The sequence below is a fragment of the Pinus tabuliformis genome, chromosome J (assembly GCF_031772625.1).
Source record: "Pinus tabuliformis cultivar Carrire ecotype Pingquan chromosome J, CPIR1, whole genome shotgun sequence".
NCBI classification, from domain to species: domain Eukaryota; kingdom Viridiplantae; phylum Streptophyta; class Pinopsida; order Pinales; family Pinaceae; genus Pinus; species Pinus tabuliformis.
In genome coordinates this window covers 487,259,541-487,276,878 of record NC_142295.1, presented here as the reverse complement: position 1 = coordinate 487,276,878, position 17,338 = coordinate 487,259,541, and the positions used below count along the sequence as shown (strand labels likewise).

The 17,338-nt window shown below is 34.0% G+C and overlaps 1 protein-coding gene across 1 annotated transcript; it reads left to right on the top strand.

Moving 5' to 3' along the window:
- Nucleotides 1-233: 233 nt before the first annotated feature.
- Nucleotides 234-827, top strand: LOC149227916 (UDP-glucose 6-dehydrogenase 5-like). The gene has a single exon (XM_089380618.1). The coding sequence runs from the start codon at nt 234-236 to the stop codon at nt 825-827; it is 594 nt and encodes a 197-aa protein (XP_089236744.1).
- The last annotated feature ends 16,511 nt before the right edge of the window (nt 828-17,338 follow it).

The following is a 17,338-nucleotide window of genomic DNA, read 5'->3' as shown; positions in this document are numbered from 1 at the left end:
CTATGACCTGCGTCAACACTGCCCTGCAAATCAAGGATGGGAATTACATGGGATCAGAACGAACCCCACATAGGAAATCGGTAGAAGGGTGAGCTACTCTTGGCCCTCCGGCAGTGCTATCGCTTGGTTTCGGAATAAGAAATGGGTTTTCTGTCGTAGAATGTTTCTCCCTCAAGCCAGGTGTGGCAAGGGTTCTCAAGGAAAAACCCTTCCATAGAATCAATCGAGCGATCATGGCAGAGTTTGGTTGCAATAGAGCAGGTCACAAGGGAGGGCCGAAGATGGCCATGATCAAGCTTAAGTTCCAGGCAATCGAAATGTTGAAGGTGGCTAATAGCGACAACTCACTAATATTTGAACCCAAGATGGAAGGGGCTTGGACCCGTTGGGGCCAGCTTCTTTCACTTAGATCTGCCGACGAGCGATATGATACAGAAGCAAGGATAGGATTTGTCTCTATCAATCTGCCTACACAAAATCATGAGAATGGCGTCGACAAGGTAGCCAAATTGACCTGCTCAGATTTGGCTCCTTGGAAAAACGCGGATCCGAGTGAGCAGTCTTTATTTGGGGACGAAGGGACCAGCATCGTAGAAATAGAGAAACCAGTCAACGCTTTGAAAAATGGACGGGAACACATGGAGGATCAGAAGGCAGTCAGGTCAATGACACCCTTGCAACGACCAGACTTTACCATTGATCAAATTGTCGTTCCCAAGAAAATCGAAGGAGGAGCCGTCAGACAAGATAGGGTAGCGCATACAGGGCTGAGAACTACGTGGCTTGCTAAACCCCCATCCTCTTTGGGACTAACATGTGTTAACTAATCTACGGTTCTCAGACAAAATAACAAAGGAGAGACTGACATGCAAGTTAGGAATGTGCAGGATGGGTCGAGGGCAGTGAGACTTGATGTGCCCTTGTTCTCCCCCGGACAAGCGTGGGTTAATGACTGCAAAGGGAAAGTGAGGTTCATGTCAGGGATTCTCCTTGCCAAAACAGTCATGAAAATCAATCTCAGCTAGCCTGAATAGGAGATAACAGGATACAAACCTTCCAAAATTTGCGGTGCTCTTAGGGAGACAAAGAAGGCATATCCAACAGATTGAGGCCTAGACAATGTGGATCCGCCAGGTCTGGAGGAAGATCTGATGTAAATTTTTATCAGATCAATAGGAGGCAGACATTATTACATACAAATCAACAAGAGGTTGAGCATAAATGATTTAAAAAAAGAGATCCAAATAAAACTGGGAATCCCAACAACATACCAAAATATGATATATTCAGGCTACAGTCTGTAGGATAATCACACGCTTCATGACTATGGAGTTACCAAAGATTCAACCATCATACTAAATCTAAGACTGAGAGGCAGATGCAAGGGAGCCAGCTCCAAAACTTCAGGCTCTTTCTGTGATGCAGTCAAAGGAAAGGAACACATGAATAACAAACCAGAACCAACATCCAATCTACCAGGCCCCTACATTGTGGAACAGAAACCGGAAGCCCCAATGCTCACAGTGTCTCTGCAGGAGGTAAGTGATCTATACATAGATTTAGCTCAAAATTTTGTTATTTGTAGATTTAATGGTTTTTGGCCAAAGTCTGATGCATTGCATCAATGGATCTTCTCCACATGGTCAACAAACTGTGAAATTTATTTATGCCCAAAAGGGTTCTTCATAGTAAGATTCAACACCAAACAAGATCGAGATAACATCATCAATCAGGGGCCTTGGTTTTGGGGCAATGCTGGCCTTTTCATCACCCCCTGGTTTCCGGAGTTCGATGCAAATACCATGGTAGTTTCAACAATGCCAGTTTGGGTACGACTTCATAACCTCCCTCTACATTTCTAGCATCACAAAGTTCTAATAGCCATTGGGAACTCCTTGGCGAAGTTTCTAATATTGGATGATGATAGGATTACCAGAGGAATCTTCACATATGCCAGAATATGTGTAGAAGTGGACCTAAGTCAAGGACTACCAAATCACATTACATTGAATTTTAATAATTCACTGTGGGCACAACCGCTTGATTATGAGAGCACAACATTTAGATGCCGCGGATGTTTCCAAAAAAGGCACCTCCAATACGCTAGTCCACTGGCTAGGAAGGAGCCTAAAGGAAATAAAAAACATTTGAAAAAACCCAAAGGCTCGCAGCATACTGAACCGCTAGAAGAAAAGGAATTGAAGACAAAACCTACAGGCGAGCAAATGGGATAGGAAAACTTACAGGAATAAAAGACCCCGGAGACTGACTTGCGGCATGAACAACAACAAGAATCTCAGCTGGAAGTAAGTGGAATCAAACGAGCTCACGGCTCAGAAGGATCGGAATCAAATAAAGAACAACCAACACATACAATGGAAAACCAACTTGCCATTATTGATACCACTCCCAACACTGGAGGTTGGCGAAGAGTGGAGAAGAAGAAGGGAAGGAAAGCATAGGCCATCTGGATCATTTATTTCTTTTCTTGTTGTTTTCCTGTTTTCAGGAACAACTTTTTCTCGTTTTTCTCTAAAAGGATAGTATATCCTACATCCTGTGGGCTCTATGATCTGCGCATCATACAACAAAAATGAATGCTTAATGCATATACTATGTAACTTTTTATTTCGGTTAATAAAAAGTTCAATTTTTTCTTTGGAAAAAAATAACATGTAATTAATATAGTATATAAAAATAAAATAATATAATATGTAAGTAATTACCTTTACTTCAAGCAATTCCACCTCAACCATTCGAGATGATGGCATCCCCTAAAATGTGATTGCTTCTCATAAAGTGAATTTTGATTGTAGAATTTCCTTAGGATACTCATTTTAGACCCGAAAATTCCCCTAATACACTCAATAACTAAAAATTGCTCTGGTTATTAGATGAATTTATGGTAAAACGATTCACTCTAACAACAAGAACATCTATCATTTTGTAAGCCTATTCCAAAACCAAACATAAAATCCTTTTGTAATTCAACACTTTTCCTATAGGAGGAAATTAAGGGTTCCTAAAAAATTACCACAATAACAAGAAATATTTTTCTATGACGGTCTTCAAACTAATATTCAGTTTTTTTAGCTAAATGTTTGGTTTTCCATCAAAATAAGGAAAATACAATCAAGACCACAAGCATTCTACAATCATTATTCATACAAAGTTATTGTTGCAAAGAGGCGTTGATGGATTTTATTACATGTCTACCAAAGCCTAAAGGAGGGAATCATATCATGGTGATGGTATATCAACTCGCAATGTATGCCCATCTCTCTCTCTCTCTCATTCTCTCTCTCTTCATTTTAACAAAAGTGTAATAGCTATAGGATATCTAGAAACAATTCAAAATCTACATGGAATATCAAAGATTATTGTAAGTGATAGAGATCAAATTTTCAGTAGTGAGTTTTGGACTAAATCATTTTCTTGTTTGGTTAATAAATTATCTCACAACTCCTATTATCAGCCTCAATCCACTGGAAAGTTAATATTGTGAGCAATTGTATAAAAGGACATATATGTTTCTTTTCATTTGGTAAAAGGACATAATGTGTCAAGTGGTTTCATTTCATATTTTTGGACTAATCATTGTCTAATTTGGTGAATAAATTATCTCACAAATCCTATTATCAACCTCAATCCATTGAACAATTAATATTGTGAGAGATTGTATAAAACTATAAATTTGTTTATTTTCATTTGGTAAAAGGTCATAATGGGTCAAGTGGTTTCATTTCATATAATTATGATACAACACGTTCTTCCCTACATAAAAAATTGTCCCCATTTATAGTACTCTATGGTTATCATCCTTCATCCATCACACCAAACTTGATAGGAAAAGTGAAAGTTAAAGCAATAGATCACGACATAGAGCACCGAGAAGATATTCTCCAAGTATTAAAGGGAAATTTGGTTATGAAGTGAAATGGAATGAAAGAACTAGTAAATCGAAATTGTAGTGAAATAGAATTTGAAGTGAGGGTTGGATATTTTTAAGGCTATAACTATACAAATAGATTTCCTTCAAGAAACAAAAGAATGATCTAAATTATGACCCACTTACTATGATCATTAAAATGTGTTATAAAGGATTGAAAGTATGGCTTACAAATTGGAATTTTATCCATCTTCACGTGTCCATATATTCTTCCATGTTTCTTTCTTAATAAGGTAATACATGACAAAATCGTAGTTCATAATATTTCACCTAAGATTAATGAAGAAAGAAAAGAATACTAGAAATGGAAACTATATCATCAAGTGGAAAAACTAGTAGTAGAAGAGGTGACATAGGAAAATGATTACTTCATGTAAAATTGTCCACATCTAATCAATTATTGAGGGAAACACATGTTTGAAAGGGAGAAGTATGTTAAGCACTACATATTGAGTTATTGAATTTTTATAGTTATATTATATTTTTCCTTATTGGTTAACTAAGCCTTAATGATTTGCTAAACCCTTTAAATATTATTACACCATTGTCTCCCATATATACTGAGGAAACCAAATTTTAGATATCATCTCATATTATGCATTTATTATATTGTGAAAAGAGATTTCTTCTCAAATAGGCTTCTCATCCATTCTTCTATTTCATGCTCAATGCATAAAGTCCTTTTGTTATATCCCTTTATTTACCCATGTCCACATTAAGGATAATGCAATGCACCTAGTGGTTATAGTGATAGTGGATGGCATGCTGCACCTAGTAATTACAATGGTAATGGATGAAATTTACACCAAAGTAAGTATGAGCACATCTGAGTTGAAAATTACACACACAAAAATAGACATTTGCATATAATTTAAATCATAAAAAAATATTGGATTTTTAACATTAAAAAATCATATTAAAAAGAAATATCATACACCAATTTCATACAATATCCCCAAGTCTGAGTACACCAAACTTATCAAGATACCTAGACATGGTTCCTAATCAAAATAATTATTATGGTTACAACATTCCTAAAGTAAATTTAGGAATATTATTAAAATATTATAATACATTATTATCCTAAACTATAAATAAAAGGTAAAGGGAGGGGAATGAAACACATTCATCCTTCCTTTTCCTCAGAGACAATGAGGGAATGATTGTGGTCCTAGTTCTAGGGAGAACCAAACATCTCTAGCTACTGCAACCTAATGACTTTAGGTATGTCATGGTTCAAGTGTTCTTCGTCTTGGGATACCTTGGTGAAGGCTAGATCTTTGGAGGAAGAAGTGTATGGATGGGTCTCCGTGTATTCCTGGAGGGTACACATTGGCACCATTTTTGGGTAAAAGGAATTGGAGGAATTTTGAGGCGGTCTTGAGTATTTTGATGGAGTTTCATGTAGGAATGTCACAAAAGAATCAGAAATGTTGCAAGAGGATCAACACGTAGAATTTTCATATAAGGAAAGCACATGCAGAATTGATTAGCTTTTGAGGCAGTCGAGATAAAGTGGTTAAGTTTGACTGAATATTTTGGACTAATTTTGATCGAGTCAATAATATTACTTGTAATTTATCTACACATGGTAATGCCCATGGTAAATGGGGTTGGATTAGGTCTACATACCTATCTATAAATAGGTGGAATCCAAGAGGATTTGAGATGGCTAATTTTTGGGTTATGATTGTAGGAGAAATGTTCTAAGCATGATTTTTATTGTAATGTTGTAATGGTGTTTTGGATAAGCTGGCAAGCCCAACTAGGGTAAAGGAGTAATGTCGTAATATTTTACTCAATTGAACTAAGAAATATCATGGTATGTTCCTTGATGTGCCTTAACACATCATTGTATTGAACAATAAAAACATGATACCAATTCCCATCATATTCAGGAGCTTCATATATCTATTTTTCATCTCTAGTAACAAATGGTTCTTCACCATTAACAAACAATTAAGGGGTGGAAGAGAATACACCCACTAGTACAAAATCGCTGATTAGTTACTAAAAAATGACTAAAATTTGCAATAAATAACCATTTTTCAATCGGTGACCAAAAGTAGCTAATTTACAGTATCTTATAATGCGACCAACTTTTAGTCATTCTTAGCTTAGGCATTAATTGGTTGTCTCAATTTTATCATATAGTAGTATATTTAGTCATTAATTGAGTCATTGATTTAGTCATTAATTGCCAAAATTAATGACCAAATATACAACAAAATATATTACTATATGATTACCTTAGAAAACCAATTAATGCCCAAAGAAATATGACTGAAATGTTTGTCCTGTTATAAAATACTGCAAATTAGCTACTAATAGTCATATATATGAAAATTCTAGTCATCGTTTGAAACCAATTAATGACCAAAGAAATATGACTAATTTTTTGTTGTGTTATAAGATATTGCTGTAAATTAACTACTAATAGTCATATATATGCAAAATTTAGTCATCACTTGAAACTAGTTAGTGACCAAAGAAATATTACTACATTTCGGCTGTATTATAAGATACTGCAAATTAGTGACTAATAGTCATATATATGCAAAATTTAGTCACTATTTGTAATCACAAATTTATCATTTGCATTAGGCATTTATTTTTTCTTGGTAGTTTCATATTCATTATATAAACAACAATTTAAATAGTTTATATTGATTTCATTTACTTTCATTAATAATCATTATAAACGACTAATTTAGTCGTATATTCATTTTAATTATGTTTATCATTATTTAGTATAAACTAATAATATGGTAAATTTATATTGATTTTATGTGTTCATTATTAATCAAAATAAATTAATTAATATGATTGCGACTAAATTAAAGAAAAATTGTCATACACTGTCATACAAAGTTACACATGTTAATTACAATACTAAACAATATCAAGTGCAACCATAAATAATTCCAACCAAAAAAAATATATTATATGAAATGTCAAGCATTACAATATGAGTTTCCAACTTAATATTGGTTGGACTACAATTTACATATGAAATATTGTTTCATCACTTCAAAATATTATCCTTGTATTGCCAAGGCATTGCACGTGAATTCACCAACTCTGAATAGTTGACCATCAATCTCTATGTGTGTGTCTTATGCGGGATATTGGCTCTAAGTGTATCACTAGCCTGATTCTATTCTCTCTCTCTTTTTGCATTTGCAAAACGATTCACTCTAGCAACAAGAACATCTATAATTTTGTAAGCTATTCCAAATCCAAATAGAACATTCTTTTGGAATTCAACACATATCCTATAGGAGGAAATTTACAGTTCCTAAAAAAATCTCTCTACACAATCTAGTTGTGGCTGCACAATCTAATTGTAGTTGCACAATCTGATGATATCCTCATGGGAATTGATTGAATGATTTTGCAAATAGTTTTTGAACTAAATAAGGGATGTAACAAATCACTCATATATTGAATACTAGTGTGGAGATATTTAAACGTGTTTATGTGAGAAATAGTTTTTGAACTAAATAAGGGATGTAACAGATCACTCATATATTGAATACTAGTGTGGAGATATTTAAATGTGTTTATGTGAGAAATAGTTTTTGAACTAAATAAGGGATGTAACAGGTCACTCATATATTGAATACTAGTGTGGAGATATTTTGTTAACCATGATGTCTCAAATAAATATTCAACTAATTGTCACTTTAGAAAAGAGTTCTAAATGGTAACGATGTATGGTAAGGATATTTGGGGTTGTAGGTTATTTCATAACTTTATCATTTAGCTCAAGGGCATATGTGAGATATGTTTATCAAAATCTAAATTTGAAAGAATTAATACAAATGTGTTTAAAATTTTATTTTAAGAACAAACAAAGTGTGTACTCATGCAAGATCTACCCATATCCATGTATTGGACACAAAAAACAACGAGCTCTCCCATAAAAAAACATACATCTATACATCATTTGACCCCAGGGGTCCACACAGTGGAAATTTTATTGTTTTTCTTCCGAATTATTATTTTTTTGTTCTTCTCTCAATCGTTGTTTTTTTATTTATTTTTAAACTTAACGTACTAGTTTTCAACACGCGTTTCATTGATTTTCTTTTATTTATTTTTAAACTTAATGTACTAGTTTTGAACACACGTTTCATTGATTTTCTTAATGTTCAATAATATTACTCGGTTATTTACAATTGTGAATTCAAATATATACGATTATGAATTCCATATATTTGAGGAATTAATAAATTTTTTCCCATATTTAGAACATTTTTAGCCAGATAAACATATCATAGTTACCAAATTCAAATTTGAATTCTAATTCGAATTCGTTTCGATATAGAAAAAATTCGACCCTATAAAATTCAATATGGAAAAAATTAGACATTACACATATTACAAATACTTAATTTTTTTTTTTTATTTTTTTTTTTATTTTTTTTTTTTATTTTTTTTTTTTTATATTGGATTTATCCCTTTTTTTTTCATAAGCCTTATCCATTGTAAACTCAATTTTTCCATTTTATAATTTTTTGTAATATAGAAGTTATTGTTTTTTCTATTTTCTGGTATAAAAGTTGTGGATTTGTAAGTTTACCATTTTATATCTTTTATAATAATGAATTTTGCCATTTTATAATTTTTCGTAATATAGAAGCTACTGTTTTTCTATTTTTTGTATAAAAGTTATGGATTTGAAAGTTTACCATTTTATATGATTTATAATTTTTTCTAATATCGATTTATCTTTTTTCTATTTTTTTATAGGAGTTATCCATTTAACACTTTATAAATTTGTCAGTTTATAATTTTTTCCAATATAAAAGTTATGATTTTTATTTTTTTAAAAGAGTTACCAATTTGCGAAGATTTACTATTTTATAATTATTTTTAAGAGAGAAGTTATCTTTTTTTTGCAATTTGTCATTATATAGAAATCACTAACTAGTTATCTGTTTAAATTTCTCCATTTATAATTTTTTCAAATATAGAAATTAGGTTTTTTGTTTTTTTATAAAAGAGGTACCAATTTGCAACCAATTCATTATTTCATATTTTTTGTTAAGATAGAAGTTATATTTCTTTTAGTTGCAATTATATAGAAATTACTAACTCACCTCTCATTTAAAACAATTGAGTCACATGATGCCTCCTAAATATGTATCAGAGCTCTTTATATTATTTAATGTCAATGACAATATTGATTCATTTTTAATTAAATTAATTATTTAATAAAAATTTTACATTTTTAATTAAATTAATTATTTAATAAAATTTTTACATTTTTAATTAAATTAATTATTTAATAAAAGTTTTACATTTTAGTATTAGTAATTTATTTTAGATTATACCATATTCTATCGTAGAACAATTTGTAAATAATATATAATAAAATACCAAAATCAAACCAAAATTAAAATAATCAATTTTCTAACCAAATTTCTAACCCTATTTAACATTTTATAGAGAAATTTGATAGAAATTGTTTTTTTTATAATATAAGAATTATTATTTTTTATTTTGTTTTTTATAAAAATTATTGTTTATGTTTCTCCAATTTTCTGATTAATCCTCTAAAAAAGTACCCGAATAATTTTTTTATAAAAACTAAAAAAATTACGCGCATTAAAACTTTAAAAAATAGCATTAAAGCTAAAAGATCGTTGCATTATTTTTATAAAATTTCAATTCTAAAATTTCAACAGGCTGCGTTATTTTATAATATGTATTTGAAAAACTCAATTTATTTCTTGTGTGATTTTATTCAGGGGCGATTTGTATCCATGGTTACACAGAGCCCGAGCTTCATTGTTTTACACAGCCACACTGTTCGTCAACTCAACAGGAGCAGCACAGTAGATGTTGGACATAAACTGATAGAAAGCTTTGACCAAAATCATTCGCCGCTGACCTGTACCGAATTGGAAACTGACGAATTATTCGTCGTACCGAACCGAATCAGCAAATTTCCGAATTCTTTTTGCCGGTACGGCCAAACTTGGTAACTATGAAACATATACATCACTCAAGTCACACTAATGCTTATTGAAAATTTCTATAATATCAATATTCTCTATAAACAAGCTCTTATATTTTATGATTCATTTTGCCAATACAAATGACTTGAAAAGGTGGGTGAGTGTGTGAGGGCCTAAACAATATCCTTCATGTCCTTTTTCCTCAATATGCTAACCGTGACATGGATCCCGACTATTCCATTTCTACATGGTGAGGGGATCTCTTGTACATGACTTGGTTAAGGTCATTGTTGTTTTCAATATCATGATCCAAAAGATGTGTTTAAGGTGTCATGGATGCCAAAGAGAATCTAGTGTCCTCCCAATATTTAAACAACCCCAATTAGCTAAAAAAATTATTGCTTTATTTCCATATCTCCTGACATGGGAAGGAATGATATCTTCAAACCAGGGAAGATGTTAGAAAACCAGCTCACAAAAAGATATAAAAGATAAATCAACACCTTATAAATAAGCTTCTTCGAGGGGGCAACCTCCTTCACATTACACAAATCAACAATTCTTGGATGATACAAATGACAAGACCCCTCTTTCTATATATATGAGTCTAAGGGGTCATAATATAATCAGAGCCGATATAACAATAATAATGTAAGGGCACAATAATAACAATAGTGGGTTTCTACGGGGCACAATAATAACAATATGGGGGCTACATGGGCACTACAATATAATAAGGGGGTTGTACTAATGACAATAAGGGGTTACACTAGTAGTATAAGGACCTAACATGCCCCTCTCCTTCAAAAAGTGTTGTCCTCAATGCTTGAGTAGTTCTAGATGATTCTATATAAAATTATCATCCTCCCATGTGGAATATTCAACAGGTAAGTTCTTCCACTTGATGAGATACTCTGAAATTGATCAATTTCATAGCTGTCGATTTCTTGTTTCTGTGGTTGCTTCAGATTCCAATATGATTTTTCCTTCCTCGTCAACTTTTGACAATATTATTTGAATTGGGATATTTTGCAACTTTTGAATGAGTGGCCACACTTCTTCATCATTCTTCCATTCATCCCTTACTTCATTTATCCAATCTAGTTGGATAATAAAAATAACACAAAACAATTATTCCACATCCTCATCCTTTCTTGAGAGTGCATCTACAACAACATTTTTCTTCCCTTTTTTGTAGATGATTTCAAAGTCATAACCCAACATCTTTGTGACCCATTTTTGTTGCTCTTCAGAGGATAATATTTGTTCTAAAAGGCATTTAAAACTATCATGATACGTTTTTACCTTGAAGTGTCTTTCCATTAGGTAGGGTCACCATTTCTTAAGTGCATGTAGTATTGCCAACATTTCCTTCTCATAAATAGATTTGTGTAAATACTTCCCTTTGATTGGACGACTTTTGAAAGCAATGGGTCTTTCATCTTGAATTAAAATAGTACCAATTCCATTTCCCAAAGCATCACATTCCACAATAAAGGTTTCTATGAAGTCTGGTGTAGCTAAGACCAGTGCTTGGCACCTTGCTTCCCTAAGATGTTCGAAATCCTTTGTTGCTTCTGGAGTCCATGAAAATGCATCTTTCTTCAATAATATTGTTAGAGGTGTCGTTATTCTCCCTAATTCTTAACAAACTTGCGATAATACCCTGTCAAACTGAGAAATCCTCGCTAATTCTTTATGGATGTGGGGATTTTCCATTCCTTAATGGCTTTAATTTTGCTAGGGTCTACCTTAACACCTTCATGAGATACAATATGACCCAGACATTCCACCTCTTGTACTCCAAAGAAACATTTGGATCTTTTTGCATATAATTGTTTCTCCTCCAATAGTTTGAGCACCCTGTCAACATGTTGAACATGATCCATCCAAGACTTGCTATAGATTATTATATCATCAAAAAATACTAACACAAATTTTCCAATGAAGGGTTTGAAAATGGAATTCATCAAACCTTGAAATGTATAAGGTGCATTGGTAAGGCCAAAAGGCATGACCAAAAATTCATAATGACCCTCATGAGTTCTAAATGCTGTTATTGGAATGTCTTCAGTCTTCATTTTGATTTGATGATATCGTGAACGAAGATCCAACTTGGTGAAGTAAATTGATCCATGCAATTCATCCAATAATTCATCAATGGCAAGAATGGGAAATTTATCTTTAATAGTGAGCTTGTTGAGCTCCCTATAATCTGGACACATGCGCCATGATCCATCCTTCTTGTGCACCAATACTACTGGAGCAGAGAAAGAACATTGACTAGGTTGAATTATACCAGCCTCTAGCATTTCTGCAACCATACATTCAACTTCACTCTTTTAGGCATAGGGATATCTGTACGACCTGATGTTTGGAGGAACACTTCCTGGAATCAAATGAATAGCATGATCACGGTCACGAATAGGTGGGAGGCTGTTGGTACCATTCCTTGACCTCCTTTTTCCTCTTGAAACACATAGTTTGCCTACCCTTTTCCTTCATACATCTCTTAGACCCCTTGAAATTGATTAGTTAACAATATTATAGTTGTTAAATGCATTAGAATTGATTTATGAGTTTTATGTTAAAGAATTAGGGATTTTTGATAAAAAGACTACAGGAAGTTGCAACATCCTGTAATTGGTTTATTGTTTGACATATGGCATGACAGCTAAGCTAAAGCAAAGGGTAGGGATGAAAAATAGAATGTACAAGCATGGACGAACACCTATCCTACAACAGAACCAACACTCCTGAATGCACGGTCAATGACGGTCAAAGCACAGCATGTTGGCGACAAAAGCAGCAACAACATAGGGTTCTAAACCGATTTAGTTTTGTTCCTTTTTGAAATCGGTTCAGAATGGAAACAACTTAAAAACTATTCCATAACAAAAGCGGCAACAACCGCATAACGAATGTACATTCGTTCCGAAATGTAAACGTTGTTAGACATATGTAAACACAATTATGTGTTGTTAGTTAGTTGTTATCAGTGTATCGTTTTGAAAAACAGAGCTTTTGAACTTAATACCAAAACTCGGTTGCAGTCACGATTTTGTTATTGCGTTGATTCTATAGTTGCTTGAGCGCAGTCCAGTATACCTTTGAAACGCAGACGGGCCCTGCGTGGAACGAGTATACTGTCATTTCATTTCATCTGCAACTTCTGAATATTCAATAGCATGCACAGTGATTAGAGTTTGGTTTATGCTTTCGTTGATTTAATTAGCAATTCGTATGGGTAATGTTTATGATGGTGGCTTGAAGGATTCATCGCTGAGATCATTGAATTGTATCCTGTAAGGGATCTGATCTTTCGTTATTTTTTTAAAGCATCTTCATGAACCCTGTTTCTCATATATTTGAATTTTAAGTGTGCTTATGATTTTAGTATGTTTCAATCTTTCATGAATGATAAACATTGAATGCTGAGTGTTCACTGAACAGGGGTTTTATGCACAACATCCTCGTAAGGTGATTGAAATCTTGGTTTAAGTAATACACAATGTTTTAAAATAGGTAGATGAATTGAGTGACCTGAGTGTCTAGGTGATAGGGAGCATACCTCAACCTTCCATAAAGAAGTTCTGTAACCTACCATCATGAACACTTATTAGGAATCCTTTATGTCTATAGATTGTAGACGCATGCCTCGAAGTTTACTTATCCTGGTCGATAATAAATATAGCCTAATCTAGCACCCTAGATAGGACACTACATTTTGGCGCCGTTGCCGGGGAGGCGTAGTTAAAGGATTTAAAAAGAAAAAAAATTCAATAAACAAAAACGAGCAAAAACATAGATTTAGAAATCATGTTCACTTATGCCCATATTTAGAGATAATCAAGGTAGATTCATAAAAACCCCCCATCCAAAAACTAACCTATCATCAGGAGTAGACTCTTTAGGAAATACAACAACAGTTGAGGAAGTCACCATACAAGCATTAGAGGATAAACTAAAGTCAGGGCAAAGACTTACTCTCATCGAAAGGCAAACTTTATTAGCACATAAATCGCAGAAGAAACACTTTCCTAGATCCTCTACACAAGGAGAAAGTAGCATAGTGACCGAACAATATTTCTTTAATCTTCTCTTTGAAACAAGAGACACTGACACAGAGGAACCTATTAAAATGGGTGAGGAAGGAGATGGATCAGTACCAAATCAAGGACGAAGAGATGAAGAAGAGTCAACCTTTAAGTTTCCTATTCATGAACCACAAGAAGATGATGAGATCAAAATGAAAAACATACCTCCATCCGTGCTACCAAACTTTTATGGTATGGCTTCAGAAGACCCAGACTCATTCTTATTCGAGTTTTACATTGTATGTCGAACATATGGTTACACAGATGATGCCCATAGGCTTAGACTCTTCCCGGCAACATTAAAGGCATCAGCCTTAAGATGGTTCATGAGGCTTGGTGAGCATGCGATAATTGATTGGGATGGCATGAGAAGAATATTTCTAAAGAAATATCAACCTTATTGTAGATCCAAAGATTCCAAAGATGATATCTTTAGAATGAGCCAACAAGAGAATGAAACCTTAGAGGAATACTTAGAACAGTTTGTATATAACTTACAAAAATCCAAACACCGAACTATGCCTCTTGATTTGATTCGCACAATATTCTTGAAAGGCATCCGAGAGGAATACATGGATGATCTTAATCTGATGGGCAAAGGTGACATTTCTACCCTACCTTTTGAAGAAATCGCTGAATTATGCGAAAAGTATTCAAGGAGCAAAGCTAAAATTGGAAAAAGAACCCTGTCATCCAAAGTCACAAAATCTGCTTCAGCAAGTGTCAAAAGGGCTGAAATAGGGAATCTGTTAGAAGAATTTAAAACAGATCTGTTAAGCACCTTAGGGAACCAAATTGACACTCTAAAAGCTAAGAAGAAACAAGAAGATGAAGATCAGATAATGGCTATCTTCTGCCCAAAATGCCGGAAGAAACATACCTTAAAAGACTGCCCATTATAAAACATCCAATTTGTGCCTTCTGTACTGAAAATCATGATATATTTAATTGTCCTAAAGTTAAGGTTTTGCAGAACTGTAATATGGCAGCTAATGCAGAGATGGAAAATGTGTATTACATGGGCACAAAGAGACCATGGCAGCCAAGACCAGCACCTCAAGGTATGTTTCCAAATCAGAATTTGCAATTTCCTGTAAATGATCAAATGTATGCTCAGAATTCATGGAATGTACCCATGCCATGGCAGCACCAAAATCACCCACAACAACAATGGAGACCATCTCAACAATACTCTCAATCATATCATACATATCCTCAATCATACCAACCATATTTGCAGCCATATCAACAATATCATCAGCCATACTCATCACATCCTCAACCATATCAACAGTATCCTCAGCAGCAAGTTGTTTACCAACCTCAACCTACTCAACAAGCACTTCTTGCTCCTCCATCAATAAATCCACCATAACTGCAATTTCCATCTAACTCACAACCTCCCAGACCTACTCAAATTCCTGCTCAAACTGTCCCAAATCCAAATAACAGAGCAGAGAGGCCAGCCTACAATGTAGAAGAGGGAACCTCATATCCCACACTACCCTTGCAAAATATCAACTTGAGGTCTGGCAAGGTACTCCACAAAGATTCTCCAACAACTGATAAACAAGAAGAAAACACAGAAAATGAAAACGAAACGAAAAATCAAAGAAAACTAAACGATGATACCAAAGATAAGCAAATGCAACCATTGCATCCACCTTTTCCAGACCGATTGGTCCAAATAAAACTTCCAATGTCTATACCACAGTTTGATGTTTTAGATGAGCTCAAGAATGTCTATATAAAAATTCTGCTACTGCAAGCCATAAAAGACATTCCCATATATACTAAAGCAATCAAAGAAATGTGCCTTAAGAAGCCCACTAGGAAACGGATTGATCCACAAACCATTCATGTTATAGGACATTTAGCTGGCCTTATGAAAAATACCATCTCAATGGAAAAGTATGTTGATCCTGGTATCCCCAGAGTTACTACAATCATTAACAACATACAGATTCTAAACACTTTAATAGATCTTGGGGCCGCAATAAATGTCATGACTCTTGAAACCATGAGAACACTCCAGCTCATAAATTTGGAACACACAACGATTATTCTAGAACTAGCTGATAGGTCTAAAGTGATTCCTGAAGGGATTTTGGAGGACATAAATATTGTTTCACTAGACTCTTGGGAGTATCCAGTGGACTTCTTAGTTCTTCAACCCAAATCCAATTTAGGAGGGCACCCTATCATCCTTGGTAGACCATGGTTAGTGACTGCTGATGCATTCATAGGATGTCGATCGAGCAACATGATCATTTCAAGAGGGACCGAAAGAAAACAACTCACTCTTTATCCATCGGCACAATCACCAGCAGTAACACACAATTTATGGCTTGATGATAAATACAATGATAAAGAAGAAGTACAATCTGTTTTTAGCATCGACCAAATCTATGATTTCCAAGAACAAAATAATAATGATTTGGTAGAATTGTTCCTTTCTCAACCTGATATTTCCGAAAATTTGAGAAACGACCAATATCATGCTGCAGATGTGCTTTTAGCCCAAAATTTTCAGGAAACATGCACCATTCAATCTTTGCAAACAACATTTCACGATATTTTTCCAGTTCAATCCATCACAAACACACAGAGTCAGATCATAGAGATTAGTCCAGGGAAAACTCTGAACATTGGCAATCACCTAGATTCATCTCAACAAGAGAAATTGATTCAACTATTGAGAAAATACCAGAAAGCATTTGCTTGGGACTACACCGATATGCATGGGATTCACCCCGACACATGCAATCACCATATTTATACAGATAGTACTATCAAACCAGTGAGGCAACCGTAGAGAAGAATGAACCCCATGCTCTAGGATATTGTCAGAGAAGAATTGCAAAAACTGTTGAGAGTTAATTTTATATATCCTATTTCTGATAGTCAGTGGGTATCCCCATTGGTTATAGTGCCCAAGAAAAATGGTAAGTGGCGCATTTGTGTTGATTACAGACAATTGAACAAAGCAACGCTCAAAGATTATTTCCCACTACCATTTATTGACCAAGTGTTAGACACATTAGCTGGGAAATCATCATTCTCTTTTCTTGATGGTTTCAGTGGCTACAACCAGATCAGGATAGCCTCAGAAGACTAGGACAAAACCACATTCACTTGTCCTTGGGGCACTTATGCTTATAATGTTTTGCCATTTGGACTTTGCAATGCTCCAACTACATTTCAGAGAGCTGTATTAGCTATTTTCGCTGATTTAGTTCATGATTGTGTTGAAGTTTACATGGATGATTTTTCAGTGTATGACAATTCATTTGAACATGCATTAGAGAACCTTGAAAGAGTTTTGA

Coding starts and splice junctions, on each gene's coding strand:
- LOC149227916 (XM_089380618.1), top strand. CDS start 234: ATGGCAGAGTTTGGTTGCAATAGAGCAGGTCACAAGGGAGGGCCGAAG.